The sequence below is a fragment of the Bombus flavifrons genome, chromosome 10 (assembly GCF_040668555.2).
Source record: "Bombus flavifrons isolate JBK064 chromosome 10, iyBomFlav1_principal, whole genome shotgun sequence".
Taxonomy (NCBI): domain Eukaryota; kingdom Metazoa; phylum Arthropoda; class Insecta; order Hymenoptera; family Apidae; genus Bombus; species Bombus flavifrons.
Window position 1 is genome coordinate 3,799,978 of NC_138451.1, and position 27,371 is coordinate 3,827,348.

The 27,371-nt window shown below is 36.1% G+C and overlaps 4 protein-coding genes across 8 annotated transcripts in view; 3 read left to right on the forward strand and 1 right to left on the reverse strand.

Annotated features, from left to right (window-relative positions):
- The first annotated feature begins 7,011 nt into the window (after positions 1–7,011).
- On the forward strand, positions 7,012–9,446 carry LOC138184375 (uncharacterized). Its single transcript, XM_069122258.1, has 8 exons — positions 7,012–7,029; positions 7,324–7,538; positions 7,628–7,954; positions 8,020–8,119; positions 8,328–8,451; positions 8,526–8,644; positions 8,716–8,850; positions 8,933–9,446. Exons 1-8 carry the CDS (start codon positions 7,012–7,014, stop codon positions 9,341–9,343), a joined length of 1,449 nt encoding a protein of 482 aa, XP_068978359.1. The 3' UTR covers positions 9,344–9,446.
- Positions 9,447–9,939: 493 nt separating this feature from the next.
- Positions 9,940–12,664, forward strand: LOC138184046 (uncharacterized). Of its 2 annotated transcripts, none has more exons than XM_069121707.1 (4): positions 9,940–10,550; positions 11,341–11,484; positions 11,813–12,244; positions 12,337–12,664. In XM_069121707.1, the coding sequence occupies exons 1-4, from the start codon at positions 10,536–10,538 to the stop codon at positions 12,409–12,411; spliced, it is 666 nt and encodes a 221-aa protein (XP_068977808.1). In that variant the 5' UTR covers positions 9,940–10,535; the 3' UTR covers positions 12,412–12,664. The 2 variants fall into 2 exon arrangements, with proteins under 2 accessions (XP_068977808.1, XP_068977807.1); XM_069121706.1 differs by having other exon boundaries at positions 9,943–10,553; positions 12,337–12,662.
- LOC138184040 (retinol-binding protein pinta) lies at positions 12,663–14,999 on the forward strand. The gene is made up of 5 exons (XM_069121691.1): positions 12,663–13,217; positions 13,310–13,469; positions 14,022–14,127; positions 14,322–14,691; positions 14,771–14,999. Exons 1-5 carry the CDS (start codon positions 13,064–13,066, stop codon positions 14,848–14,850), a joined length of 870 nt encoding a protein of 289 aa, XP_068977792.1. The 5' UTR covers positions 12,663–13,063; the 3' UTR covers positions 14,851–14,999.
- snu (ABC-type transporter snustorr) overlaps positions 14,928–27,371 on the reverse strand; it is a 51,171-nt gene continuing 38,727 nt past the window's right edge. For all 4 annotated transcript variants that reach the window (XM_069121664.1, XM_069121665.1, XM_069121661.1 and 1 more), the window contains 12 exons: positions 27,017–27,331; positions 26,345–26,452; positions 20,807–20,900; positions 19,178–19,345; positions 18,891–19,025; positions 18,648–18,793; positions 18,337–18,544; positions 18,074–18,251; positions 17,673–17,859; positions 17,336–17,601; positions 16,832–16,918; positions 14,928–16,171 (listed from right to left, as the gene is read on the reverse strand). In XM_069121664.1, coding sequence (XP_068977765.1) covers positions 15,957–16,171; positions 16,832–16,918; positions 17,336–17,601; positions 17,673–17,859; positions 18,074–18,251; positions 18,337–18,544; positions 18,648–18,793; positions 18,891–19,025; positions 19,178–19,345; positions 20,807–20,900; positions 26,345–26,452; positions 27,017–27,331 — 2,107 coding nt within the window. In that variant the 3' untranslated portion in view covers positions 14,928–15,956. The remainder of the gene's footprint in view (positions 16,172–16,831; positions 16,919–17,335; positions 17,602–17,672; positions 17,860–18,073; positions 18,252–18,336; positions 18,545–18,647; positions 18,794–18,890; positions 19,026–19,177; positions 19,346–20,806; positions 20,901–26,344; positions 26,453–27,016; positions 27,332–27,371) is intronic.

Below are 27,371 nucleotides of genomic sequence, written 5' to 3' on the forward strand. Positions count from 1 at the left end.
TAGCCTCAAACGAATAGCTTTCTCTTGAGCATGACGGATTACGATGATGCGAATGTTAACGAGAAAAACATGAAGATTTTCATCAGAATTCTTCCAGTTGAGAGACCGTGTAAATCGTGCGTGAGAATCGACATGGAACGTAAGGTAATGAAATTTCTCTTCCACCTGAGATATGACTATTCTGTTCGATAATTGGATATTAGAAAGGAACAATTTCTTCCTGACTCGATGCAGAAGGTCTACGTACGGTGTCTACAAGAAATGCAACCAAATAGAATAGCCGTTTCGAAGAAACCAACTTACTGGTGCTTTCAAACAGATGGGATATTTTGTGACTCTTCGCAAGAAGAGGTTTACCATGTTACAACCGAAGACCTTGCGCCAAAGTAAAGAAAGATGTACAGCGGCTCATGAAAGTATTTAGACACTTATCATAGAATCATTTCGTGAATATATTACGTGTGTTTCATAAAAACGCATAAAAGGTAAAATCCTTATAATATTTAATAAGCAAAACAACCTTCTACTTAAACACCATTTTTGTAATTATCTTTAAAAGAGAAGTATGAAATTGCATATAAATTACTAGTTTAGTGATCATGATAGTCGTATCATGTATACGTGTCATAAAAGTCTTTTATATAAGGTACATGATACGTTAAAATAATGTTTCTGTTAGTGTTCCAACACTTTCACGAGTCACTGTGTTACCTTCTGGTTAATGCTGTTCAAGACTTCAGTTATAGATCATCGAGTTAATAATTTTTCAAACAGCGGAAGTCTTAAACGGTATCGATTATAAACAGAAAGTATATATAATATATATATATGTCGGAGTAAGGTTGTAATTTTGGGGCGTTTTTACCCCATCGCGGATGTAGCTAATGTTTATTGGTACAAATGTGGACACTACAAGAGGCTATGAGTAATAGCGGCGATAGGTTGGTCGAGATGATGGTGACAACGAATTCAGGTTCGATAACGAATCCACGGTCCACGGGATGACGAGTACCAACGTAATACACGATTCGAGTAACTTTCTCGATAACTCAATCAGCAATTCGTCCAACGACTAACTAACTAACTCGTAATCCAAATGAAACTGCCCTTATATATTCCTGTCCCCACTTCTCGGATCAATCTTTGTTTTTAAGGAGAGCCATATAATCATTCCATACCTCTGTCAAGTACACGTCCCTCCCGTGACCGTGGCTACGTCCAGTGACCCGCTATATCACTTCGAGACCGAACCCATCGTCATAAAGCCTTAAGTACCCGCATAACTATTTCTTCGTTTATTGCTTAAATGTTTATGTGGAAATACTGAATGTTAGTGCATTGTCACACTAAGCTTGTGTGTGGAAATAGTGAATGCTAGGTGTTGTGGTCATAGTGCTAATGATCCTCTGAGGTCAGTGTATTCGCATCGTTATTATTATCATCGTTGCCATCACCGCAGACGTCCAACTCAACAGGAACGCAACTATATGGCATTTTTTTTAATCTGTCATGTCTGTCTTTATGTGATCTTTTGCCGTCTAAGGTTTTTAAAGTATATCTATCTCCTTCTAAAATCTCTGCTATCACGAATGGACCCCTGAATTTCGGATCTAACTTCGTCTGGTGTCTTTCTTCGTTTTTGCGTAATACAAAATCACCGAGGTTAAACCTAGCCACTTTCGCCTTAGTTTTGTCAAATTTGTCCTTATCGTATTTGGCACTAGTCTCTATATTTCTTATGGCTTGTTGTCTTACACCGGAGATATCTATTGCCGTTTCTTCTATACTATCGGGTAGTACCAAGTCGTATGGTCGTGCTGCTTTACCGATCAGTAGTTCTAATGGGCTCGATTTAGTCACACGGTTGGTGGTGCAATTTAAAGCCAATTGTATTTCCCCAATCGCGTCTTGCCACGACCGTCCGGTCGTTTCTATGATTGTGAATATAATTTTCAACGTACTCATAATACGCTCTACCTGTCCGTTGGCCCTACTCGCACCGGTTGAGATTAAGTGGAGTTTAGTGTTTACCTTGACAGAAATCTTGGAATTCCTTACCCGTAGGACATCTCTCTTGATCCGCTATTATCCGGCAAGGACTGCCGAATAGAAATATAGCATACTTAAGTGCTTTAACGGTAATAAGGGAATCTATTTTACGGGTATGATGCAGATATGCGAATTTAGTGAAGTCGTCGACCAAAACAATGACATTCTATGGAATCACTTTTACCACTTAGTTTGCCCGTTATGTCCACGTGAACTGTATGCCAAGGTATGCTGGTCTTAAGTATAGGATGTAGTTCAGCTTGTATTTTACCTGAACTAGCCTTCGAAACTCGACAAGCATGACAGTTCTCAACGAATTTACGAACATATTTCGCCATTCCTTCGAACCAGTAATACTCGTACAGTTTCTCAAGCGTTTTATCCCAACCTAAGTGCATAATTGACTGTTGCACATGGTTAATACCGGACCACCTAAAACCTCTTGGGACAATGGGCAAGAAGAGAGTCCTGCTTTTTCTTTGTATTTTACGATAAATGGTACCAGATCGTAATTCATACGCATTTGCGACATTTTCCGCGAGCTCATCATTTTGCAATTTAGTAACGATTTCTGAAACTTGAGGATCCCGACGTTATTCTATTAACAGTCAATCTTCTGAGATTTCGGTCAGATTAATTTCTTTTCTGTGACTTTGTTAATTATACTATGATCAATGTCTATGGGATTCCACGGAAAGAAATCTACGTGAGCCATTCGTTTACCTTCTCGATACACAATGTCAAAATTAAAAGTTTGTAAGTAAGTAAGTTTCACCTTATTATTAGATGCCTTCAAGGAATTGCAACCAGTGACAACAAGAAATTCTCTTTCATGTAAATAGTGGCGAAAATATTTAACAACGTCTAACAACTGCTAACGTCTCTAGTCCATATGAATGACACTTAGATTCCGCAGGGCTAGTTCTTATTCTGTAATATTTTATTACTCTATTTTTACCTTCCGTCTTGTGCATTAAAATAGCCCCATATCCCTCCGAACTAGCGTTTGTATGAAGTTATATCGGATAGTTCGGGTCAAATACCATTAACACCGGCGCGTCGGTTAGGACGGAAATTACCTTTTGCCTTATTTTTTTCATGCCTATCCGTCCAAGTTATGTTTTTATTACCGGAAGTAAGTGCATACAAGGATTTCATTACCTGTGAAGATTTAGGGCCGAATTTTCGGAAATAAAAGGCTAAACCTACGAACTGTCTATGCTGTGTGACTGTCATTGGTTCAGGTAAAGAACTCAAGGTTTGTATTTTACCCGGATTGGGGCGAACTTCTCCGTTATGAATTGCATGTCCCAAATAGAGTACCGATATGTTTGGGAAACAGCATTTAGAAAAATTAGAAGAAAATCCGGTATTTACGAGGGTATTTAATACAGTGTACAATCTTTCTAGAGCATGATCTATGGAGTAGGCAATAATTAGAGCATCATCCAAATAAACAACAATGTACGAATGGCACGTTGGCTGCCATACGTGTTTTCAAAGAAATCTCAAGAATGATCTTCGTTTCGTTTGTTCGCAACATTAAAACTACTAGTTGTTGTTGAATGTAATGAAGGGAAGTGTGGTATAGATTATTCCGACCAAATGGTTTCTTATGCCACCACAATTAGAAAAGGGATCAAATGGTACAGAAGACTTGGCATGCAACTCCTTCCGGGGATTTCTGTTGTAAACGCTTTGATGGTCTACAAAATTGCAGCAAGGAAGAACATAAATATTAGAATATTTAGACAAGTATTAGTTGCAAAATTATTAGGGTTGTCCGAAAATGCAAAAATCCCTATTTTTGACGGAGTCAGCATAATGTCGCCGTTCGGAAAATGATTCCAAAAGAAACATTAGACGCGCACGCACTTATGTCATGCAAATAAAAGACGTCGAATGGACCGAACTGTATTTCTAACTGGTCTGTATTTACGCGAGGACGTAGGAAACCCGTAACGAATGAATCTTTGAATTTTTGAAAAGAAAGATTAATCGATTTTTATCACTACCACGTACATCAGTGTCAATTTCATTAACATCGATCTCGTTTTCAGCAGTTTTATTACAGGCATTAATTATTTGTCTTACACATAGCGAGGCTATTTTGTGTAATATCACGTCAAAACCTTGACTTAAAATTTCACGATCAATCGCGATATCATATTTTAAAATAACTATCAGCGAGGACATGACGAATTTATCTCTAATGTAAAACCACTAACACGGGCAACGGACAAGATTTGAGATGTACAAATATACTACTATATCAATCGTTCTTTTGCCAGAAAATCTCAAGACTACGGATTCTTTAATTAGTGAACACTCGGCTCCAAAATCGGGGTAAGATGGAAACGACTCACCCGGATGATTTGATCCACCAGTTGATGATTCCACTACGTAGAAGTCGATTCGACGCTCGTTATTGAAATTATATTCAGGGCACTGCTTTGTAAGAATTTTCCTCCATAATCAAATTGACAGCTGCGCATCATGCAGCGGAATCGGAGCTCGCAGTTCCAGGGTTAAAACGCGGTGGCGAAAATTGTTAGGTTCCACACTCGATTTTTGCACTAGCGACTGAATTAACTCGCGTACAATGGCGTAACGTAGCTCTTATAGTGTTATAACCGGCACTGATCCCACTTCTGATGTCGGAGTAAGGTTGGACTTTCGGAGGCGTTCGATGAACCTTTACTTACTTTACCATCGCGGATGTAGCTAATGTTTATTGGTACAAATGTGGACACTACAAGAGGCTATGAGTAATAGCGGCGATAAGTTGGTCGAGATAATGGTGACAACGAATTCAGGTTCGATAACGAATCCACGGTCCACGGGATGACGAGTACCAACGTAATACACGATTCGAGTAACTTTCTCGATAACTCAATCAGCAATTCGTCCAACGACTAACTAACTAACTAACTCGTAATCCAAATGAAGCTGCCCTTATATATTTCTGTCCCCACTTCTCGGGTCAATCTTTGTTTTTAAGGAGAGCCATATAATCATTCCATACCTCTGTCAGGTACACATCCCTCCCGTGACCGTGGCTACGTCCAGTGACCCGCTATGTCACTTTGAGCCCAAACCCATTGTTACGTCGGGCGACCCTCTACCTAGACCAGGCCATACACCGCGGGCCAGACGGGAACCAGATGTCCGCTCATCCTTGCTGCGTATCCTCAATAGTCTTAAGGACCCATCATAAATCCCAGTAATTTGCTAGTTAAGGTCCTTCAGATCCAACAAATATCGTTTTTCCAAATTATTTTCTAAAGACTATTATATGACAAGGGAAAGTTAGCTTTTCTCACGTACGATGCTTCCTACTAGCAACTTCCTATCGAGGGCGGCTAAGACCCTTCCTAGTCCACCAACCTTCGTTTATCCAATCAGAAGCAATGTATAGTGCCCTCACTTTCCTGACCAAAAATGTCATGAACAAATCCGATGTGCCCGGGCGATAGGCACACCCATCGCTAGCTTTCCTTCTACACAACATCGTCACCCAACCTTATTTCTTCTGCGACATCAGGAGGGTCAAGTCAACTACTTCTTCTACATCAGTTGAAAAATCTAACGCCTAACGTCTAAGTCTAAGCACAACACTAGAGGAGTATAACTCACATCAACTATCTAAGTCAGTTCTCGGGAATATCGAACACTCACTTCCTCTATTAAGTATCCTCTAGTGCTACGTCCACTATAAGAAAACTCTCAGATCCTTGCTCTATCCTCAACGAATATTGCCAGTGTATCGCGTCTCTATACGCTAACTCATTGTTGACGATATATATTATAAGCAACGATGTAACTTAAGTGGAAAAAATATATAATTTATAATTCTGTGAATCACAGTGTTATACTAACTGAATCACCCCTATTATCTTAACGGAAATCGGGGGATCGATCAACTCGTGGTGTCGATTAGTATAGTCGCAACGGGAATTTACGACTCCCGTTGACGTCTCTCCTCGTGATTGCGTCTCCCCGCGATTGGTCGAAAATACACCCATCGTCATAAAGTCAGATTGGAACATTAAAACCATTTCTTATTTTTATCACTTAAGTGTAGCTACAGTAAAAGTCTGGACTAGGGTATTGGGGTTTTTCCCAACATTCCAGACGGGAAATCTCGATGTTCTTTCATCTCCGACATATATATTTATATATATAATATATAGTCGAAGAACCGCAATTTCAGAATTTTAGACGGTGTGAGCTGTATTTTGATGGGCTACGGACAAAGTGGTTCAGGAAAGAGTTTCACCATGAGCGGTCTGAGAAACAACTGGGAAGTACGATTATGTCGAATATTTTGTATTTTCGATTTTAAGGAGCTCTTAACAAAAACAATTCTTCTCAAAGTTTATGACTTTTTACATAATTTTAAATATGACGAACTTAAAAGAAAGAAATTAAAGATCCTAGAATATTCTTTCTCTTTTTCGAAGAAGGGAAATCTAGACGAGGACCGTTTTTGCTATGAGTTCATCAATTGTGCAAACACAGTGATGACATTCGTTTTCTCAGCACAGAGGCCTGGTCACTCGACTTCTGTCCCGAATGTTCGCTGAAAAAGCGAACAGAGCGGAAGTCAGCAAGATAGAGTACCGTGTCAGCTTTGTCGAGTTGTACGGGAAAGAGGCGAGAGATTTACTGGTCTCTGACACGGATAACAATAAAGTCAAGATAAACGATCGAGAACCCTTCAAGGTGTTATAGAATATTTTACGAAAAAATGCGACGAGACGTCCGATAGAATTTTAGTGAGAAAAATTCCAGGATATCTCCGTGGTGTGCATGGATAACGAAAAAGAAGGTTTGAAGAGAATTTTCGAAGGGGAAGTCAGAAGATCGATTGCGAAAGAATCGGCTTATCCGGCGTCTCATTTAGCCACGTCTGTGATTACCTTTCACGTGTCTAACACGAGCCTAATTACATCCTGGGGCATGGTAACCACAGCCAAAGTAATTGTTCGACTCGTGATCCGTCTACAAACTTTACGAAGTGAGGCATTGAGAATCGTAGAACTTCAAATGCTTGCTCGTTAATCTCGCTTTAATCTTCGAAAGTCATCGTAGAAGGAAATCGCGATATTATCGATGAAATTTCACCGCATTTGCATTTTTTCATTTTAGATATCAATAAGTTCGATCGAATCCAATTATCCTGTAGTATTGAGATAAAATTTTCGCACGACGTAAAGTTTTAATCTGACGATAGTCTTTAATGATTAATTAGGAATTTAATTAAAACGTTAGGTACATATCGTGGAAGCAGCTGGCACAGGAACAGTGGGAAGAAATAATTGTGGGAAACCGGCCGTGGATATAGGTGTGGCGAATTTAATGAAGACTGAGCTCGAGCAATTCTTTTCGTATGTAGGAAGATCAAGATCATCCGTCGTTAACGTAATACGCTCCAGTAATTTGCTGAAGATTTTGGGAAATACTCTTTTGGTTTCTTCTATAATTCGGTAATCAAAATTTCATTTGTATCATAAATGCCAAGCCGCGGTATATAATGTAATTAAAATAGGTTGATATCTCACATTCGGATCACAAGAGAAGATCTTGACATCACATTGTCGACTTTAAAATTCACTGCTAAAATTGCAAGATTAAAACCGGTCAGGATAAAAGAAGATATTAAACATCAATCAGATTTGATAGTGCATAGGCTCCGAGAGGATGTTAATGCGTTGAAGAAGGAACTGATGTTGAACGATATGTTTCTGCACCAAGAAGCATTCATGAATATCTCGAAGGCCCGGATGGAACAGATTAATCGGAGTATTCTTCTATTTTTAAACGGCAAGATTTCGGATTTTACGTTGTTTAGTGTGTCTCAGGCTCAAGTATTGCTAAAGAATATCAAGGATCTATATAACAGGTTGTATGATCTGTGTTATCTATGGGATAATTTTGGGTTCGATTTCTAAATGATTGAATTGTTAGATTAAGCGTCAAGGAAGTTGAAGTTGACAAGTTAAAGGAGACGTACGAGGGTTTAGTGAAAAGTATAGCGGAAGCTACTTCAGCAGAAAATCTACTTAAGGTTTGATTATGAGATTAATGAGATTGCGAATATTTATGCAACAATTTATAGTTCTTAAATATAACTAAAGAAATGAAAACACACGACACGACAAACACACAAAAATATGATGTGCGCATCTTCACACTTTTTCAAATTTCAAATCCGTAGTCCATTAATAAATTTTTTTTATAGCTCATCTGTGCTATGTATATTGAAATACTTACAGGAAATTGAACTATCCGAAGATGAAGTCAGTAAACGGAAACGAGTTAGGAGTTCCGCAGAAGATTTTAAAACTGAAGAAGATACGAAAAAGTTAGAAGAAAGAGTTGGTAGTTTAGATAAATCTAGTAAGCCAACACTTACTCGGCTAATATAATTTTAAAGAATATTCATAAGAAAACTAAAATTTAACGTTGAATAGCGATAGGCGTGACTTTAGGCCCCTACGCAGATGTACTATCTCCCGACAAAAGTCTAGAATACAAACATTCAGCAATGTCTAAACAAATTCTGAAAATTGATAGTGAGAATATTATGACGGTTAGACTTTATTATACTATATTTCTCCGAACCATTTGCATGTGTCACTAATTTACATATATTGAAAAAAGGTTCGACGTTTATTTGACTCTTTCTTAAAAGAGGAACTAAAATATGCAAAAATTAAGGAAATATTTGATAGAAACGAAAGGACTCTTGCCGTTGTTCGACAAAGATTTACAAACATGGTTGATAAATATTTCCAGGTATATTGCAGTTTACTATCAATGTTTAAACAAATTTTCTTCAAAGATTTGAAATTATTAATTCTTCGAAATTATTCGTTAGGTAAAGAGAAATTTAGACAATGCACGTGATAAACTTAGCAAACATCAGCAAATTCGACAGATAATGAAATTAGAAAGTCCAGAGGAGATCAAAACAATATATGAAATCGAAAGAACGATCGAGCGAGATATTTCGTGTTATCAAAAAGTGTTAATCAATTTAGAAGAAGAAGTCGATCAAGCTCGTCGTGAAATTGTCACGTTATCCAATCAACATCTTGAAATGAAATCGAAATTAGAATCCGGTTTTCGAGACTATAGTGAAAGACATGCCTATTTATTGCATTATACTGATAAATCGATGAAAGCATTACTAAAATCTGAGAAAAAATCGTTTGATATGATTCGGCGCAAGTTTAACAAGTTTCAACGAGAAATATTGCGTAAAACAGAGGTAAATTTTTTATTCTAAATTCAAATATTTCGTAATTAATATTGTTATTATTTTCAAAAATTTATCTTTTTGAATATTTTATAAATTTTTTAAACTTCCATATTAGGAAACAGAGAAAAGGAAGAAAGCACGACTTGACAATAAAGGGACGTGCACTAGTACTAATCTGTAGCTAACAAAAATATTATCTTCTTAGCAATAAGTACTAATATGTAATAAATCAATAAACGCATTTTTTAGTAAATTTAAACTTTACTTCGAATTTAAAACGAAAACGGTAATTTACCGCCAAAATGAACGAATACCATCTATCGATATCATATTGAACTACGTCAGTGATACATACCGACAGGAACAAACTCATTTTTGTCGGTTAAAAGTCACTGTTTACGGTAATCATCAGATCTTCATCGATATTGTGAAAATTACACCATATTAGGAAATTTTCCGTACAGAAGGTAATTTATAATCATTTACTTTAATGGCACATTACGCATAATTTAACAAGTACTACTAAAATCAATTTAATATCTATTTGTCTTCGACTTGATCTATAAGTTTTATTTTTTATATACAGATTATATCAATTAAAACTATCATGATCAATTCAGCACATAGTCTAAAACTTAATAATTACGTATATATTAACTGTTTCGATACATTTCTATTCAAATACAATTGATTACACGTTGTTATGTACATATAATCACTAGGCATCACAATGTTTCTTAAGATTATAAATTCTAAGATTAATCTGATCATATAAATTAATCAATTTCTATAAGACAGACAAATTTACTATGCTTAGAGCATTAACTTACGAGTAATAGGAAAAGGAATTAAGACACTTTACTAACATCGGTTTGATCTTCATATTTGTGGACCGTTGTTGGCCAAATCCGACTGTTAGTGTCACGTTACAAAATTGTAAACAGAAATTCAGTTAACCGTTCGACAGCAGACGAAGATAGATTTTGTTAGCTGTCAATTGTTTCAGTTGTAAGTAGTGTATGAAACATTCTGAGAAAACCGGAATCTTGTTTTGTATATGTTTAAGTTACTTTCAGTTCACGTGTAATTTAAAAAGCTTACAATGGAATTTGGGTTTTGTTTAGTTTTATAAAATATTTGACTCTAGGGTAAGAACTGTGTGCACTTAGCGCTGGTGTCCAAGAATATTAACGAAAGTTGCCATACCTTACTTGTTGGAATGACAAGTAGAAGGGTAGTAAGTACGCTATATACAGACTGTCACAGCAATCATGGTATAATAGGTGAGGGAGTAATTTTACGTGGAAAACATGTCGGAAATATAGGATAAGTTATCTTCACGGCCCTCCGTTTTCAAGAAAATCGAATTTGAAAATTTATCAAGTATACTCGGATTTGACCTGTTCTTCGCTGGATAAGAATAAATAATTGACATGAGGTTATTCTGCGTGTGAGAATTTGAAAAAATCAAATCAAAATCAACTTTGAAAATCTATCAAGTACACGTGTACCAGATAAATTCTTAACTTCTTTTTTCATTATTGTAATTTGCGTGCGTACAATCTATCATGCAATGATAATCAGCTCAGACTATGATAACTTAAATTATAATATAATAATATTATGTATCACTATGATATTATTTAATTTATGTATTCTTAACTAAACCTGTTCAAATGTAGTTTTTTAAAAACGATATCTTAGGTGGAAAAATTGTATTCTACATTTTTTACTTGTTTCTGCATATAGAATAACCTTCTGTTAATTGTTTACTAGTATCCAGTAATTAATTAACCAAATTTACATATGCTACAAGCGAATATTATACACTATTATAAATAAATTTTCAAATTCGATTTTAATGAAAATGAAGTGCCATATGAACAAATTTTATTCTATATTTTCTACTTATTTTGCCATGCATTATCGTTTGTCGATTGTATCATGATTATTACTAGGGTACCCTATATAAAATCTTTTTCTATCGATTCTTCTACATCAAAAATCAATTTGCGTGTCTGTAGTTAATACGGAAGGTAACAGTTCTTCAGAGATTATTAAAGGAAGGAAAAGGATATTTCTTTGCAATGGAAGAATTGCACTTCTATTTGAAAAAACATTCGTGCGAATACAAGAAGATGCTATTCGTTATAGATCGCTACTCTCGAGTAAGTTTAACATATAAAATAACGTGCATTCGTGTTACTGGTTTATGATGTCCTTTGAAATAAAATGTATTAATAGTATTAATGAATTGCGAATTTTTGTACATTTGTAGAAGATTCAAAAATACAAAGCATTGTACCTGTTATAATATTTACTATAAATAAGATAAGAATAATATAATAAAATGAATAAGCCATTCTTTAACTAAATTCCATTTTTTTAATTCCATTCATGAAAACATGAATTTTTAATTATATTCATAAAAATATTCGCAGTTATTCTAGTTATACTCTAGTTATTAAATAATTCTTGAATACTTCTTAAATTTAGTATAAGACACAATTAAAGGAGAGTATGGAGATTAAAAGAGATTATGACGTTCTGAATGGTAATAATGACGAAAATATAGAAGATGTCGGTGAAATGGAATATTTGGACATGGAAGATGAGGAAAATTTTGCACTCTTCGAAGAATATTTTAACAATTTTCGTAGTATTGCATATCGAAGGAATGTTCTCGCTAACATGGAAATGTTAATTTTGCGCATGTTAATAGAGGATGGATCTCTCACAAATATTGAGTTTTCGATATATTCGAAGTTGAAGGTCCTTTTGAAAGATTATCATCAAAGAGTTAAAAAGTTTTTGGATCGAAACAAGGCGCTCGTAAAATTCCAGAATAATTTTCAAAAAAAACAACTGATCAAGTGCTTTAAAAAGAAATACAACCAACTGCAGCAGCTTTTACTTAAGATTACCAAGGTATGGTTAAACTATTACAATTTCATCTGTGCTACTACCATCGGTGCTAATCGTACTTTATGATTGTTAAAAATAATTTTTTTGCAATATAGAAAGAAATATTTTTTACGGAAACTATGGTGCTACCGCGTATGGTTCAGAATAACGGGAAGAACAAAAATAATTAAAATTCGTAACATGATGTCAGTATATCTATGCACATGAACAAGAATTTAATTATTGCATTTTTACATTTATATCAGTTCGATGTGTCAAAAATAAATACATTTTGATTAGAACGTGAATTATGTTCTTCATTTTGATTAGTATATATTTTAGATATTTAGTATGTATTTAAAAATTTATTAGGACTGAGTCAACAAGCAAAGTTCTGTCACAGATGAGTTGCAAAATAGGCGTGATACATAATGCTTTTTCGTGTCAAATGCGATGTTACCGATTCAGTATGGTACATACCGGATCTCATCTGTGTTACTGGCACAGACGAGTTTGCTTCGTCTGTGATGTCGTCTGTCCTTGGTCAATGGTCAGTAATCAGTGATTCAGTGCACAAACATATTTTAAATCGTACGTGCAGATATCGCAAACACTCCGATAGATGTCTCCAATTTATTTTGTACTTGCGCTATAGATCGTTTAGATCTCTACCGACGTTCGATGTCGGCAGATCGCGCATTTACGATATTTGTTCTCTCTTGCTTCTATTTGTGACATATATGTTAATATTGAAGATGTTTGTTTAAATGCGAAAAAGAGTACTAAACAAAATCTAATTCTTGGTGTCTTTACTGGCGAATGGCAAATAATTGATGTAATAATATGTCGACGTTAAATGAATATACTTGTCAACTATCTACGGAGGAGAAAGCGTATATGGCGGCTAATTTGAATGAAACAGACGAAACCAGGCCAATTAAAATTGCTGAAATAAGGCAATGGATAACGGAGAATGAAGATTTACACGCACCTACTGGTATTCATCATTCGTTTTAAACATTCACCATTAACTTCTCTTTCATTTTATTACTTTGCTGTTAAGGAAATATGCATTTTATATTTTCATAGATGATTTTTTCATTCTACGTTTCTTGAGGGCATGCAAATTTAATACCGAGAAGACAAAATCTAAATTATGGAATTATTATAAGCAGAGGGCGAATCTTCCAGAATGGTATAGCAACAGGGATCCATTTCTACCAGAATTGCAAGAACTCTTTGATTTGGGGTAATGTCTATAAAATATTTAAATATATTTTTATATATCTTCATTAACGATTTTTACATACTTTTAAATAATATTTAGAAAATTAATATATTTCAACAGCGTCTTTCTTGAATATTGCTATTTCTAAAAATGAAATATAGTGAAAACAATGCTTAATATTTATGTTATCGATATCTGTAGCCTTCTTGGTCACATTTAGCGTTATAAATTGTGAGTATCTTTTCGTAAGCTCGAGGTTGGGTATAATGCCGATGTTGATACCTTATCTGAGTATGATAAATCGTAACATGCGCTTTGCAATTGACTATTGTTTCAGTTTCAATTCTGTATGTCAGCCATACTTACTTCAAACATTACTAACAACGTAATATGTATATACTTCTAAAATCACTTCTTCGCAATATTTTTTACACGTTCATGTATAACGTTCTAAAGTAATTTCTTTATAATATTTTTTACACGTACATGTTTAACGTGCGATTTCCATAATATAATTCAAAAATGCACTTTGTATGTAAGAAAAATTGTTCCTTTTTAAGCTTAATTTTTCAGGGTGTTTTTGCCTTTAAGAAAATTAGATAACGAGGGCAGAATGGTTGTGATAATACGTGCTGCAGCACATTCTCCTAATAGACACAAAATGTCAGACATGTTGAAGGTATAAAAGACATTGAATATTAGTGATCGTAGGGCGGAATTGCAGCTTGCAAATGAAATAACGAAGTAGTTGCATTTGATAATTTTGCTAAATTCGTAGGTATAATCGCGAACGAAATTTTTGCTTCGTATACAGGAACGAAATCCAAAATTAATTTATTTTGTGAAATGATAAAATAACTTTTCTTTTTTCAGGCATCGTTGATGATTTTGGATCTAGCGTTACGAGACCACGAATCCGTAACGATTCACGGTATAACGGCTATCTTGGATATAAGTGGAATTACATATGAGCATGTATTTCAATTACCACCGAATGTTATTAAAAATCTAGTTCACGCATGGCAGGGCTGTTATCCTGTTAGAATTTACTCGTTGGATTTTATTAATACTCACAAATTCATAAATACAGTCTTAAACGTTTTCAGAAGCTTTATGACTACAAAGTTGAAACAAAGAGTACATGTTCATGCACGTGATAAATTAAAGTTATACGAAACTTTGCCAGTGAATATGTTGCCAAAGGAATATGGCGGTATGAATGGAACAGTGAAGGAATTAAGTGGTATATTTTTATTTGATAAGGTCTTCGTATGTAGGTAGATAAGGTGAATGATAATTGTGCCAGTTTAATTACATTTCAGAGTATTGGAAGCGTACGGTTATAGAGAACGGAGAATGGTTCGTCGAGCAAGAAAAATACAAATTGACGTTGATTAAGTAACTAGATTGAGACTAATTTGCAATAACGAGGGATTGCACATGCAATTGTTCAAATGGTTAATAAAGAACTACGTGATAGACATCTTGAAATATTTTTTATTTTTTTTGTAAATGATTTTTAAACAGAAAATAGAGAACGGAAAACGGAAATATACAGTGCTTCTGTTCTTTTGTTCTAAAACATGCTTCCTATGTATTCCTTGCAGAATAATTTTATTCAAACTAACCGTTTCTCTAAAATACGAATAATCAAGAAGATCGATAAAGTATAAAATATAATTGCTATAATTTACATTCTACAATATGGTACATATTTCGTATCTTAGAACCGTATCGCACACTAGCGCATATTAATTATTCTAATTATATATATATATCCATCCGGTAATTATCTCGGTCAAAGTTTGCTTTTATACATTATTTTATATATTCCTCTCGTGATATACGAAACGTATTTCCATTCCACGCTTAGAGAAACGCTTTCTCCGTTTCCCGTTTAACTACATAATTCCTCTTGACGTCAGAAGATAAATAAAACATACATTTAAGTCATGGGCAAGTAAAACTGTCCTATATCTAATTTGCTATTCGTTAACTTAACCACTTACAACAAATTTACGACAAATACCAGGGCACATTGTATTGGATTTAAGTAAAGATCGTCTCATTCATCGCCAAGCAATCTGTACAGCATATTTTCTCTTAATAGGTGAATTTAAACGAGACGATGAATACTTGTGGATATCCATAGTAAAATGCATCGTCGTGCGAATAAATGTTATATTACAGACGTTGAATTAAAAAAAGAAGGATAAAAAGAGAGGATAAAAGAGAAGAAATCCCTAAGGATCAGATATACAGTCACTCGTTCCTGATTCACACGTAAAAGATACCAAGCGCACCAATAGCATCACATATATCTGAAGATTCACGCACAGAGGGTACTACGAGATCGTCTCGAGGAAGCTGTTGAAGTGATTTTTCCTCGCTTCGAGTTTCCACCGACGCGATGGCTGATTGTGGTTGCTCGAGTCGAACCAACGTGTCGTTAGCTTGATTTCTCTCTTTCACGTGGTAATAACGATATGAAAATGCTACGATCAAGTCTTATCCGCGCTTGAGCCTCAGTACCACTATGCTTATCGTGAGGAAGAGGACTATCCAGACGATGGTTGCGATGAAGCCGTAATGAACATCCGATTCCGACATGGACCAGCCACGTGTCAGCATTGCACGTAGTGATGTCGTTGCCATTGTCAGTGGAAGACACTGAGCTAGGATTCGAAGCAACTTCGGCATACCTTCTATCGGCCAAATCACACCTAAAATTCGGTAAATAAATCAACATTACATATTGGATGTAAATTAATTGATATGATGGTAAATACAAGGGAAGTAGTTTCTTGGAATGAATAAACTGTGGATGTTTATGCATGGGAAATTCGAAGTTCCAAATACAAACAGAATGCATGAAGATGTATAAATATTTAAATTATAGTGCTCGCAATATTTAGTAGGTACATCAATTTTCTAGCAAGGATCTATTTTCTATTATATAACATAAAAATATGAATTTGCACAAATATTCGCAGTCTAGTAACGGCGAATTAATTTTTAATTATTGGACAGTCAAAGTCTAACATACGTTGATTATTCTTATATATTACAATAATATTCTCGGTTGGGTTAATGTCGCGCAACTGTATGTTTCTTAAATGTACGAACCGAGCATCTTCAAGTGGAACATAATTAAGAATGCGAATAACTTTCACTTTTACTAGCTGACACTTGATCACAATGATCGTTGCTAAATTCATGTGTTTTTTACATTAAGAAATTTTCTAACGGAAATGTGCTTTTCATTGTGACAAGAGGTTCCGCAGTTCGAAGAAAACATTTCATTGCATCATTGACTATATCTTTTTACTTTACTTGTTTTTATTTTGTGCATTACATGCTTTCAATTTATATAACATACGTACCGCTTAACAGAAGCGTTGGATAGAAACTACCCAAAGCCAGCTGGATTGCATTCCTTTCAAGTTCGCAAATCGCTGAAATTACAAACCCTAGAAACAAGAAGAAAAACATAAATGAGTCTTTCTTCTAATTTGTTCCGTTAACTTATCTTAAGGAAAAATCGACCAATATGTTTCGTCAGACAGACGATATTGAAATAGAAAATGAAATACAAGAACGATTTTAAGATGTGAACAATCCTCTCAGGCTAGGTTGTATAAACTTACTTTTATTTGAGCAAATAACGAACAAGATTTGTCCAAATCTATCTTTAACCCTCGTCTAGTAGAGGTTGAATCATTGTCATAAATATCGAATATTTTATTTTAATAATATAATACTTGTAGAAAGTAATAAATCTTGGAATGAGATGTCTGCACGAGTCAGCATTAATTCAGCTTTTGTTATCTAATGGTTGATCTTTGTACACGGAAATTTCAAGAATTAATTATGGACTTTGAACTTACCGAAGCACATGCCACAAAGGCCCTGAAGAATCGTCAATACGATCACCCAGCCGAGTTGTCCTTGACATTCAACATCAAAGACAGCGAGCATGAAGATGAGTACCAATGCAGTTTGTCCGCACATCACCACGAATTGTGTAATCACATGAGAGAAAAGAACCTCTGCCGGTGTAACTCCAGCTACCCAGCTTCTATCCAAAAGACCCTCCATTCTCTCGATGATCAAAACAGAAGAAGTGAGAGCCACAGCCAAGAAGAAGACAATACTGCAAGAAAAGCATTCTGATGATGATCTTGATGATAAAATTAACAACGTGGTATATTGATTTTTACTCACGTTAAAATTACTCCTGGTGCTACGAAATCAGTGAAACTGGGCTCTTTAGTGCCATAAATTGGATCCTTAAACTGAATCGGTACGTCGCCTAGCTTTGTGTTCTGTTTGCAGGCTGATAGAAGATCTTTGGCAAAGTCTCTGTACGAATATTGAAATTCTCTGGCTAACATCAAACCTATTTGTTGATCTGCAATAATAAATCGTAGTAATTGGTTACGTCTTAAAATTTGAGGAAATAGAGCGGTATGCAAAAGTTTCTGGCTAGCTATATTTTTTATTTTGTATTTCAGAAGCGATATACTCAAGAGAATTGTGATTAATACTAAATGCACATTGATATAAAATATAGCTCTTGAAACACGAATAGTGCTGCATATTGTTCTAATGACTCGAAAACTTACTGGACATATCCAGCCAGACTCTGATCTCGCTTTGATCTAACGTCTCGTCGTCAGCTTCTCTTCCCAAGGCCATTCTCGCAACAAGAGCGTCGGTGAAGTTCTCTGTAAAATACAGAGTTCCCCAAGCGTCTCCATCGCGAACTGCCTCTCTGGCTGATTCCGGATCAGGATAATATTTCTAAAACATAAACGTTCCTTTTAGTAACTGCAAATTAAAACTACAAAGTCACTCTCTATTATATATATACATATATATATCTTACTATCTTTATCATATCTTCGTCCAGAAATTTTAGATATCGACAACTAAGATGCGAAAAGTTACAATCCTCCGTTGTCGGACAAGATTTGTTTCCATAGACCATTTCGTGATTGACTATCGCTATTTGCAAATCTTTTGGATCCCTACCAATTGCCAAACAAAATAGGACTACTTGCATTACTGGCAACGCAAAGATGAACAGCATCACTCTGTGAATATAAAAGACAGTTTTATCTTCATCTAATTATCTTCATCTAACAAGGAGCAGAATATAGCGTTGTCTTTATCCCATGTAACGCAAGAAAAACTTACCCCACATTTCTCCACATGCGCAAAAAGTTCTTCTGCAATAACGCTTTCATTTTGCCACTGTTCGTTATACCGTAGCACTCGCTTATGTCGGAGCAATCGTTAACAAACGACGAGTTCTTCATTCCGGATAGCGGCCTTCCGTTTATCTATTTCATAGAAAAAAAGAAGACACGCGATTCAAGGAAATTCTAGAGATTTGCTTCAAATATCGTAGATACTGTAGACAAGCAGAAGTGCTCTTACATCGTAGTGGTTTCCGATACCATTCGTCGAGTCATGAATGAGGATCTCTTTACTTTGGTGGAAGTTTAAGCCAACGACGCCTGACTCTTCCGTCACGTACACCGGCTCGTTCTTCTTGCCCCAGTTCAGAGATGCCTGCAAATACGTGATCAAGATTAATTCTTTGCGTTTTCCGTGAAATTTGAAGGTCTTTGTTTTAAGAAATATAATATCTTTTTTCGTATAGCAAATAGTTTAGGTGATATCATGAATAATATTTTAGTAACGTACGATCTCGTTTTTCTTACCAGACTGATATTATTCGTGATATTTAATTCTGCTGGTGGTTGGCTGTTCTGTCCTTCCTGTCGCGATAGTTTCAGGAAAGCTTCTTCGAGAGAAGTGCAGTTGAACATTGTGAGGAGAGCCCTGGGTGATTCCTCGGCTAGCAAGCGACCGCTCCTCATCAATCCGATCTGTTGACAGAGAATTTTTACAGATACTTGTATGACTTTGCCTCTTCTTCGAACAAAGTCGAATTTCCTCGAAATGCATAAGTCGTTTGCGATTTTTAATAACAGAGTCTGTGCATTCTCAGAAAATTCGAATATGCAAAAATGTACAAAATTTGTAGCGTACTATTTATCAACCGATTCGATTGTTCCCGCGACACTTGTCTAATTACTGTTTCCTCGATTCTACTTCGTCTCCTACGTATTATTGTTATTTTTATTTATTATCCAATGTGTTTTTGAAATCTGCCTTATCTCCCGCTTTACTCGCGTTCCTTGGTCTTCTTCTGTTTAATGCCATCTGTCTTTTCCCTACCTTACTTTATTTGCCGCGCTTTTGCCTTCCCAACCTCTTCTCTTCTAGTTTTTCTAATTCTTACCTCTCTCTCGTTCCTGACTTCTTTTCGCTTTTCCCTCACTTTCTCCTCGTATTCTCACCCTTTATTTTCCCTTCTTCGTGTCACTTTGTGCTTCCTTCTCCTCTTTCCCTTCGCACTTCCCTTTTTCCACAAAGCTCTCCGTCCGCGTGTTACCCTCGCCCCGAACCAAACCGAAAGTCCATTTTTATTTATTATATTTTATATTTGGTAATCGCTGCGTTTCGATTGAATTTCATTTTAAGGTGAAGGTAAAGAGAGTTACATAAAACAGCGACAAAAGTCTTAGGACTTGCTATAATTATCATTGCAAATGATTTCATTGAAATTCTTTATTCGAACAGCGGGAATAGGATATTTTATATTGAACTTTGACAAATCTTGATGGATATTTCTTCTTTGCATAAATCATAAACGAGATGATGTAGCTATCTGTTTGAAAATGTAATAGGAGATTTTTTAACGATGCCGAGAAACGTAAAATTAGCAATTAAAGGATGTCAAAAGCAAATAGGCTTGTAATTTACATAATGTTCAAACAAATCAGCTATTAATTAAGTTATTAATTAAGTAGCCATTGTATGGACATCGTAATACGTCAATCTTTTCTTTATCCTTGTAGAAGTAATTGCGAAATTTTTTAAGAATACACGAGCTATAAAGTACCAACTATAAAATTCAACGTACAAGAATTTTGCGGAAATTAATTTCAAATTACACTCTCAAGTTTCCAAAGCATCTTTCCCGCTTTCCGCGAGTTTCTTCTTTCCCTTAAATTTTCTCGATTTCTAATAATTTTTAGCAGAAATTTATAAAATTTTACTAATTTAGGTTTCCTCTCTCCTTTTTTTTCACTTAAAAGCGTGACGTACGATCGTCGAAAGGAAACCAGAAGATTGCGCAAATTTAATATGCGATCATTATCGTAATTATTGTTTGGCAACGACTCCAGTTGCATTGCGATTTGTATTCCCACGTATGCACCGATATTGTGCTCCGAATATTTTTATTACGTAGCAACGATCGTATTACGTAAGTTTTGACGTACAGTGTGTGCCTGTCGGGCTTCCTCGATGTAGTGTGTGGTTATGATGACGGTCTTGAAACCATCCTTCGTGATTTGGACCAAATGGTTCCAGATGCTGTAACAGAGAACACGTAGTAGTCGCAAGAATCATAATACGTGATATGAATACAAAAGAATTAGCGATCGAATCGTTTTATAGGATCTTAATGACGGAACCTATTTTCTAAAAACCAACGTCTGCGCTCTTCTGCTATCAGAGGAATATCAATCACTTGTTAACACTTAACGCTCAAAGTGTGTCTCTCAAGTACCACCGATGTGCAACGTTCTACTCCAAATGTATTTTCGGGTCGTTATCGGTAATTGTTTACAAATAAAAAATAATAATACTAAAAAATAATAATAATAATACTCCTCAGTGAGTACTGTGAGACCTGTGAACGCAGAATCCCGGTTTGCACCCCCAATGAATGTTTTAAAAAATTCCACACATTACTCAAATATAATTAATATAAATATCGCGATCAAAATTATGTTACTTCTGAGATGAATAAATAAGATTGTCTTGAATGACTTTAATATTATTATTTACACGTCATTGCAGTATTTAAAATCTGACACTTAAAAACTTGCAAGTCGAAGCATGATGAAAATAAGTTGGAGTTGCCGGACGATATTCACAATTAAAAATCGGAGCGTTAACTAATTATCTGGTAATTAGTTTATCCATTTACAAATACAAGCAATTATCCGATAGTTTATTTAATTACAACTATAAGCAATCGTTTGATAATTACTTTATCTAATTGCAATTACATCGTTATTCGCTTTTCTTCGTTCCATTATTTTACGTTAGAAAATGATCGACGTTTGCTTCATCAGAGAAGCAAAGGAAACTTTCGGTGAGTTGGACTAAATTTCAGCGTACGTTTTAGGAAGCCACCAGAGAGAGAACTAATTCGCCGATTAGTCAAGCTACTACGTTCCTATGAGAAAGCGCGGAAGAGGATCTCTTCTCTGTCGTTCGTTACACATAAGCGCTTGAATTTCGAGAAACGATCGCGAAGAGCTCGTAAATGCCAGTGATGACGAGTATTCCTGTTGATCCAGGGAAACGATACTCGCCTTGCAGCCGAGCATAATCGCTTTGCGAACTTTCTCGTCGCTAATTAGTCCTTCTATTTGTCGTCGTTTGCTGTTCTACTGGAAGAAGAACAGGCAGATTGGACGGAACTATCGGAAGATGCGAGCAACGCCAACATTCACGGTAGTTGGCCGAGGTCTTTTTCTCTAAACGAGGTAGTTGAACGACGCATCTGCTGGAAATTTACGAGGATCTTGGTCGAACTTTAAGCTTCCGCGAAAGAGTTGTTCGCACAGGGATGAGGTACGATAAATTGTAACGACAGCAGAGAAGATTTAGTCGACGTGGTGCGTCGATAAGTTTCAGTTTCTATCAACAGACTAATCATCTGCTCTTTGTTTAAATAAATGCTTTACCTTAAACGTTGACTCTTCGAAATAAAACTACGTATTTTTGTTAATCGTTGTAGATACGTAGTTTCGTTTGTCCAAATTCGTAGGAATTCGAAGTTGGCTATAGAATACAAATTTTCTATTAAGATTAGAAATTTTTATCTACGATCGTCTCTATCTTTCTGAGCAGAGCGAATCACTCGTAAATCTCCAATGCCATTATGCATGAAAAATTCCATGTAATCTGTGTCGTCGCAATGTGCAGGAAAGCGGTCGATTATGGTTCGTTTCAATTGCCTATTTTTTTTTAACAGATTAGCAACGTTATTAAGTTCATTATGCTCGTATGTGCATAGATTGCGAAATTTTTGGAGTTACGACACGTGAAAGCCTCGAAGTAGATTAACACGTTTCCCGCGTTTCAGCGCTTTGATCGTAAATAAATTCTACCTGGTGTAAATAAGTTGTCTCTTATAAATATTCGGACACTGCGGACAATTTATATCAACGGTATGTAAATTTACCAGTGCTTAAACGAATGATGAATTATTAATTAGAAGCAATATTTACACTCTTCCGAGAAAGAAAAGCTTCTCGAATAAGAAAACATTTCCATAAGCTATGGCAATTGCGACTCTAATTTTGTTATAGCATTTGACTTTTAAGAACAAATTTAATCAACTGTCGTATAACGTTGCACCTAGCTACGATCACTTGGAGGAAGAAAATCGTTGCGCTACGACTTATCCGCGATTTTCTAATTAAAATTCATCTTGTCAGAGATAACTAATTGCCTGGATACGTTCGATTCTTAAAGACATCGGCTCTTAAAACTACGTATGTAGCTGTGACGATTATGAAAAGTTTGTGAGAAGCGTTCGGCTACGTCCGAACGATAGAGTAATTTTACAGCGAAATTTTACAACGAAAGTGAATCCTTTCAGCCCGGAGCTAACAAGATCATGCAACATAGTTTCACGTATATGAAAGTATATCGAGCATCGTAAAATACCGCTGAGAATGTAAATTACGAATATGGTCGATGTTGGTGAGAGTGGTGGTCAGTAGTAAAATGGAGCCAGTGTACTTTTCCACGTTCTTAGCGATGGTAATTGAAAAGTGGCCTGTCACCGCCATTTCATAACGCGAACGAAATTCGTTTGCCTGGACGGAATCGTTTCTCTGCTCTTTAATGTTCCTTTCTGGATATTTATCGCTACAGCCGACGGCTTCTTGGCAGACCATGACGCGCCGTGAATTTTCCTAGTTAATTCAGCGAGGACTTGAGCAGCGAAACAACGTGTAAAGGTTGCTTAAACGTAACATTATGTGCGAAAAACATAAGTACGATGCTTTATACGTTAGTTTATCGAGACAGAAAAATATATTAGAATAGTAGATATGTGGAGGATTGGATTATTTAAAGCGTAATGAAATAACGAAATCGCGTTATTTCCGTCAATATATATATTTGTGATAAGTATTTTGTTATAGAGTATACACAGTCCACAGGTACAAAATATAAATACGATTCGATGATCTCTCCGAGAAACTTCGCTTATGTCCGTAATCTTTTATTGCGTATCATAAACTCTGTCTGTCGTGACTGCGTCTGTTTATTTATATCGGTCGGGGGGACAGCCGGAAAATTTGAACTCGGCTGCGTTTGACGGTTGTATGTAGCGACGACATTGTTTTGCTCGGAGTTCGTTACTTTCTACAATACTTGTGACCTAACGGTCTTGCTACTCCGAAGCAAAACAACAACAAGATTTGAATTGTCTTGTTCGCAGAACTAGTAGTAGACTGCACGAATCAGAATCAATTAAAAAATTGTTTAGAATCTATTTATTTATATATTTATCAATTGACTATGATTCTAATTATTTGCTGTTATTTAATAACAACTATTAGCACGAATTAGTTTATCACAGTGGCAGAAACACTTAAATTTCTTTAACCCATTGATGCAACATTTTATTTGTCATCTCTTTTAGTCTAAACAATACATCGCGACCTCAAGATACCCACAGTCAAAGAGGAAATAGCAAAATATAGCGACAGATATAGGAAAAGAGTCAACAAACACCGAAACCCCCTAATCACGGAATTACTTGATTCGACGGACCAGATCCGCAGGCTGAAGAGACACTACCCGCTAGACCTAAACACTAGATTTAATTAGATACTTATACTAAATAATATTTATTTATCTATTAAGTAATATTTACATATTTATAACAAGTACTTATAAATTATACTTATCTATAATAAGTATTAACTATTATAAATAATTAGCCATGTCACTGCGCCACGCCAGAAAAATTGCTGAAAATTCTCAATGCGAGAATTGATTGTAAATTTTAATAAATAAAATAAAAAAAAAATCTCTTTTAGTCGGTTAACATTGTCGAATAGTATCGAATTCACATTGCACTCACGAGAGAGAATGTCGAGAACGTGTGGAATATATTTCGCGTTGCTACTCCTTCTTCCAGCCAAGTCGAACAATTTTACGAAATTCGAAGAAATTGAAGTACTCTGCATGGCTGTGAGAAACTATCTTTTTCGAATTACACGAACCCTTTTTGTACGTCCAATTTGCGTAACGAGCTTCTCTGACGCAACTATCGTTCTATATTAAATTTAAATTCCAAAGCGGAGAATTATCCTAGAAAACGGTACAGAAAAATTCACGCGTATTTAGATTAATCCTTTTAAAGTGTTTGCAAATCGTTACGCGTTAATAGAAATTTTCGTTCGACTGAATATTGTACGCGGTTTAAGAAGCGTAATCTCCCGAGAGAACAGATATTTAAGGAGATTGTGTGGAAATTAGTTCCAGGGGCGTTCATGTTTTCCGTGGCAATTGGCACGTGGAAACAAAAGGTCGTTCAGATGCAAAAGTCTACGTTCAGTCACCTCTGCTTCTAATTTCGGCCAGGCAAATGGTACTTTCACTTAAAAGTGAATCTTAGAAGCGTATCTGGCAACGTTATAGCTCTCCTGTTACGTTCTATTTACTCTTGCTATTTCATCCTAATCGACGAGGATAAAATTCCTGTTTATTCCCTGGTCTTTCCACGCATTTCGACCTTCCAAAATCTTTTACGTTCGGAGAATTCCCAGACAGGCGAATCTGGTTTTACCGCGTATCGCCTGACTTTTATTCGTCATTGGGTCTTTGGCCGCGGACATCTTTCGGTTGAAAGCTTAATTTAGTGATTGGTAGATTTTTACGAATTCATTTTTAGAGAACTGAATGCGCACTGTGTGCAAAAGTATTTTTAACATGAATTTGATATATCTGTATATAATATTATAAATTTTTACGTATTCAATATTTTTTTTTTAATTTTTCCATCGAGACAACGATCTACAGTGAGATCCGTTATAACGTACCGCACGCGTACCGAGCGAAAATTCAAAGTCGATTTTCTCGAAAACAAAGCCTCAAACGAAGAATTTTTATTCTATATTTTCGATTTCTTTTTTCGCGTAGAATCATCTCCTTTCCGCTTGTACCACCAGTTACCAACCACCCTGTATATAAATATTTAACTCTCTATAATCTCTACCTGGTAGGTAAAACGATTTTCTATGGAAGTTGTACCTTTTGAATTACATTCTCAAAAATATGAACTTGTACAAAGATCAGCAGTGCGTAGATTATGCGCAATCACCTAAACGACCTCCTACTGTACCTTATGGTAGTGATTACTATAGCAGTACTCAGAATGGATATACAAAACCTGTGAGGCGAGCCTTGGCTATTGGATTTGATTTGAATTCACAAATACGTGATGTACTTGATCCCGTTACTGATATAGATTATAAAACAATCGTCTAAGTATAGTAGCACTATAACGGTATTCGGAACGAGCGTTCAAATCCTGCGAAGCGAACCTCGATTGTCGGATTCTTGTTCCCGCTACTGATATAAATTATGGACTTGCGAAAGCCCTATCGTTCGAACAAACAGAACCACTCAAATACAATATACTCTGTTGATATACGCTGAGAGGAACGAGTTTTTGATGGACGTCTTCTTCCGATTTAGCCTGTACGTCGTCAGACACTCACCTTTGTCGCAAAAGTGGATCCACACCTACTGTTGGCTCATCGAGGATCAAGAGCTCCGGGTCGTGCATCAGAGCAACCGCGAAGGATACTCGACGCTGTTGGCCACCGCTGCAATCAGAAAACAATTCCGTCGTTGGCAAATGGAAAGTTGGACGATTTCACAAGTGTCCACTTTAAACGTAAGGAAAATGAAAGAACTCGTTGAACCGATCCGAAACTGACGACGCATCGTGTGCGTCATGTAAAGGAATCATTCGTATTTGCGTTGTTATTATCGGCAAGCAAGTCGTAGAAGCAGCCGGAGAAACGAGAGTATGAAACATCGAAGAGATGGTATCAGCATCCAGGCGAAGAGAAAAGAATCGGTAGTTTACAAGGAGGATTACACACGATAATGCGGTTCTATGGAATAAATTCATTACCCTTAACTCGTTTACTTGTCAAACCGTAGACAAGCTTCTTCCAAATTGATAGATTACCTCGATCGACTCTAGTCAAGTTCTTTTGATTCAAATATCGATATTTGGAAACGATTAACGTTTCTATTAAGCATCGTCGATCAGGTGCTTTGGCGCTAAAATTTCAAAGATTCCAGAAAACCAAGCTAGTCGTTTAGATAACCGTTTTGATCCGTGAACAGCCGATGTATCGATTAAAATTAACTACACTTACCTGAGATTCTTCACCAATCGGTTCTGCGTGGGTAGATCCAGAAATTGCAAAAGAAATCGAAGTCTCTCTTGAATCTCCTCGGTGCACATGCCGAATATCCAACCAAAGTACATCATGGTTTCTCGAATACTGAATTCACCGTAGAGAGCAATCTCCTGTGGCATATAGCCGACTCTTCTTCCAGGAACTCCTGATCCTTTGGTGCCCGGTTTACCACCGAGAACCCAGATCTCTCCGGCGTTCAATTTTCTTCGACCAACGATGCAAGAGAGCAGCGTGGTTTTCCCGCATCCACTGGCACCGAGGAGTCCGTAACTGATTCGGAGAAACAGGACGACGAAAGGTATAAATTAGG

Bases quoted from the DNA above. Each gene is read 5' to 3' on its own strand.
- LOC138184375 (XM_069122258.1), top strand. The intron at 7,955-8,019 runs GTTGTATGATCT...TTGAATTGTTAG, and splicing joins ATCAAGGATCTATATAACAG to ATTAAGCGTCAAGGAAGTTG. The intron at 8,120-8,327 runs GTTTGATTATGA...AAATACTTACAG, and splicing joins CAGCAGAAAATCTACTTAAG to GAAATTGAACTATCCGAAGA.
- LOC138184046 (XM_069121706.1), top strand. The intron at 11,485-11,812 runs GTAAGTTTAACA...TCTTAAATTTAG, and splicing joins TTATAGATCGCTACTCTCGA to TATAAGACACAATTAAAGGA. The intron at 12,245-12,336 runs GTATGGTTAAAC...TTTGCAATATAG, and splicing joins TTTTACTTAAGATTACCAAG to AAAGAAATATTTTTTACGGA.
- LOC138184040 (XM_069121691.1), top strand. From the start codon at position 13,064: ATGTCGACGTTAAATGAATATACTTGTCAACTATCTACGGAGGAGAAA. The intron at 13,470-14,021 runs GTAATGTCTATA...TTAATTTTTCAG, and splicing joins CAAGAACTCTTTGATTTGGG to GGTGTTTTTGCCTTTAAGAA. The intron at 14,128-14,321 runs GTATAAAAGACA...TTCTTTTTTCAG, and splicing joins AAATGTCAGACATGTTGAAG to GCATCGTTGATGATTTTGGA.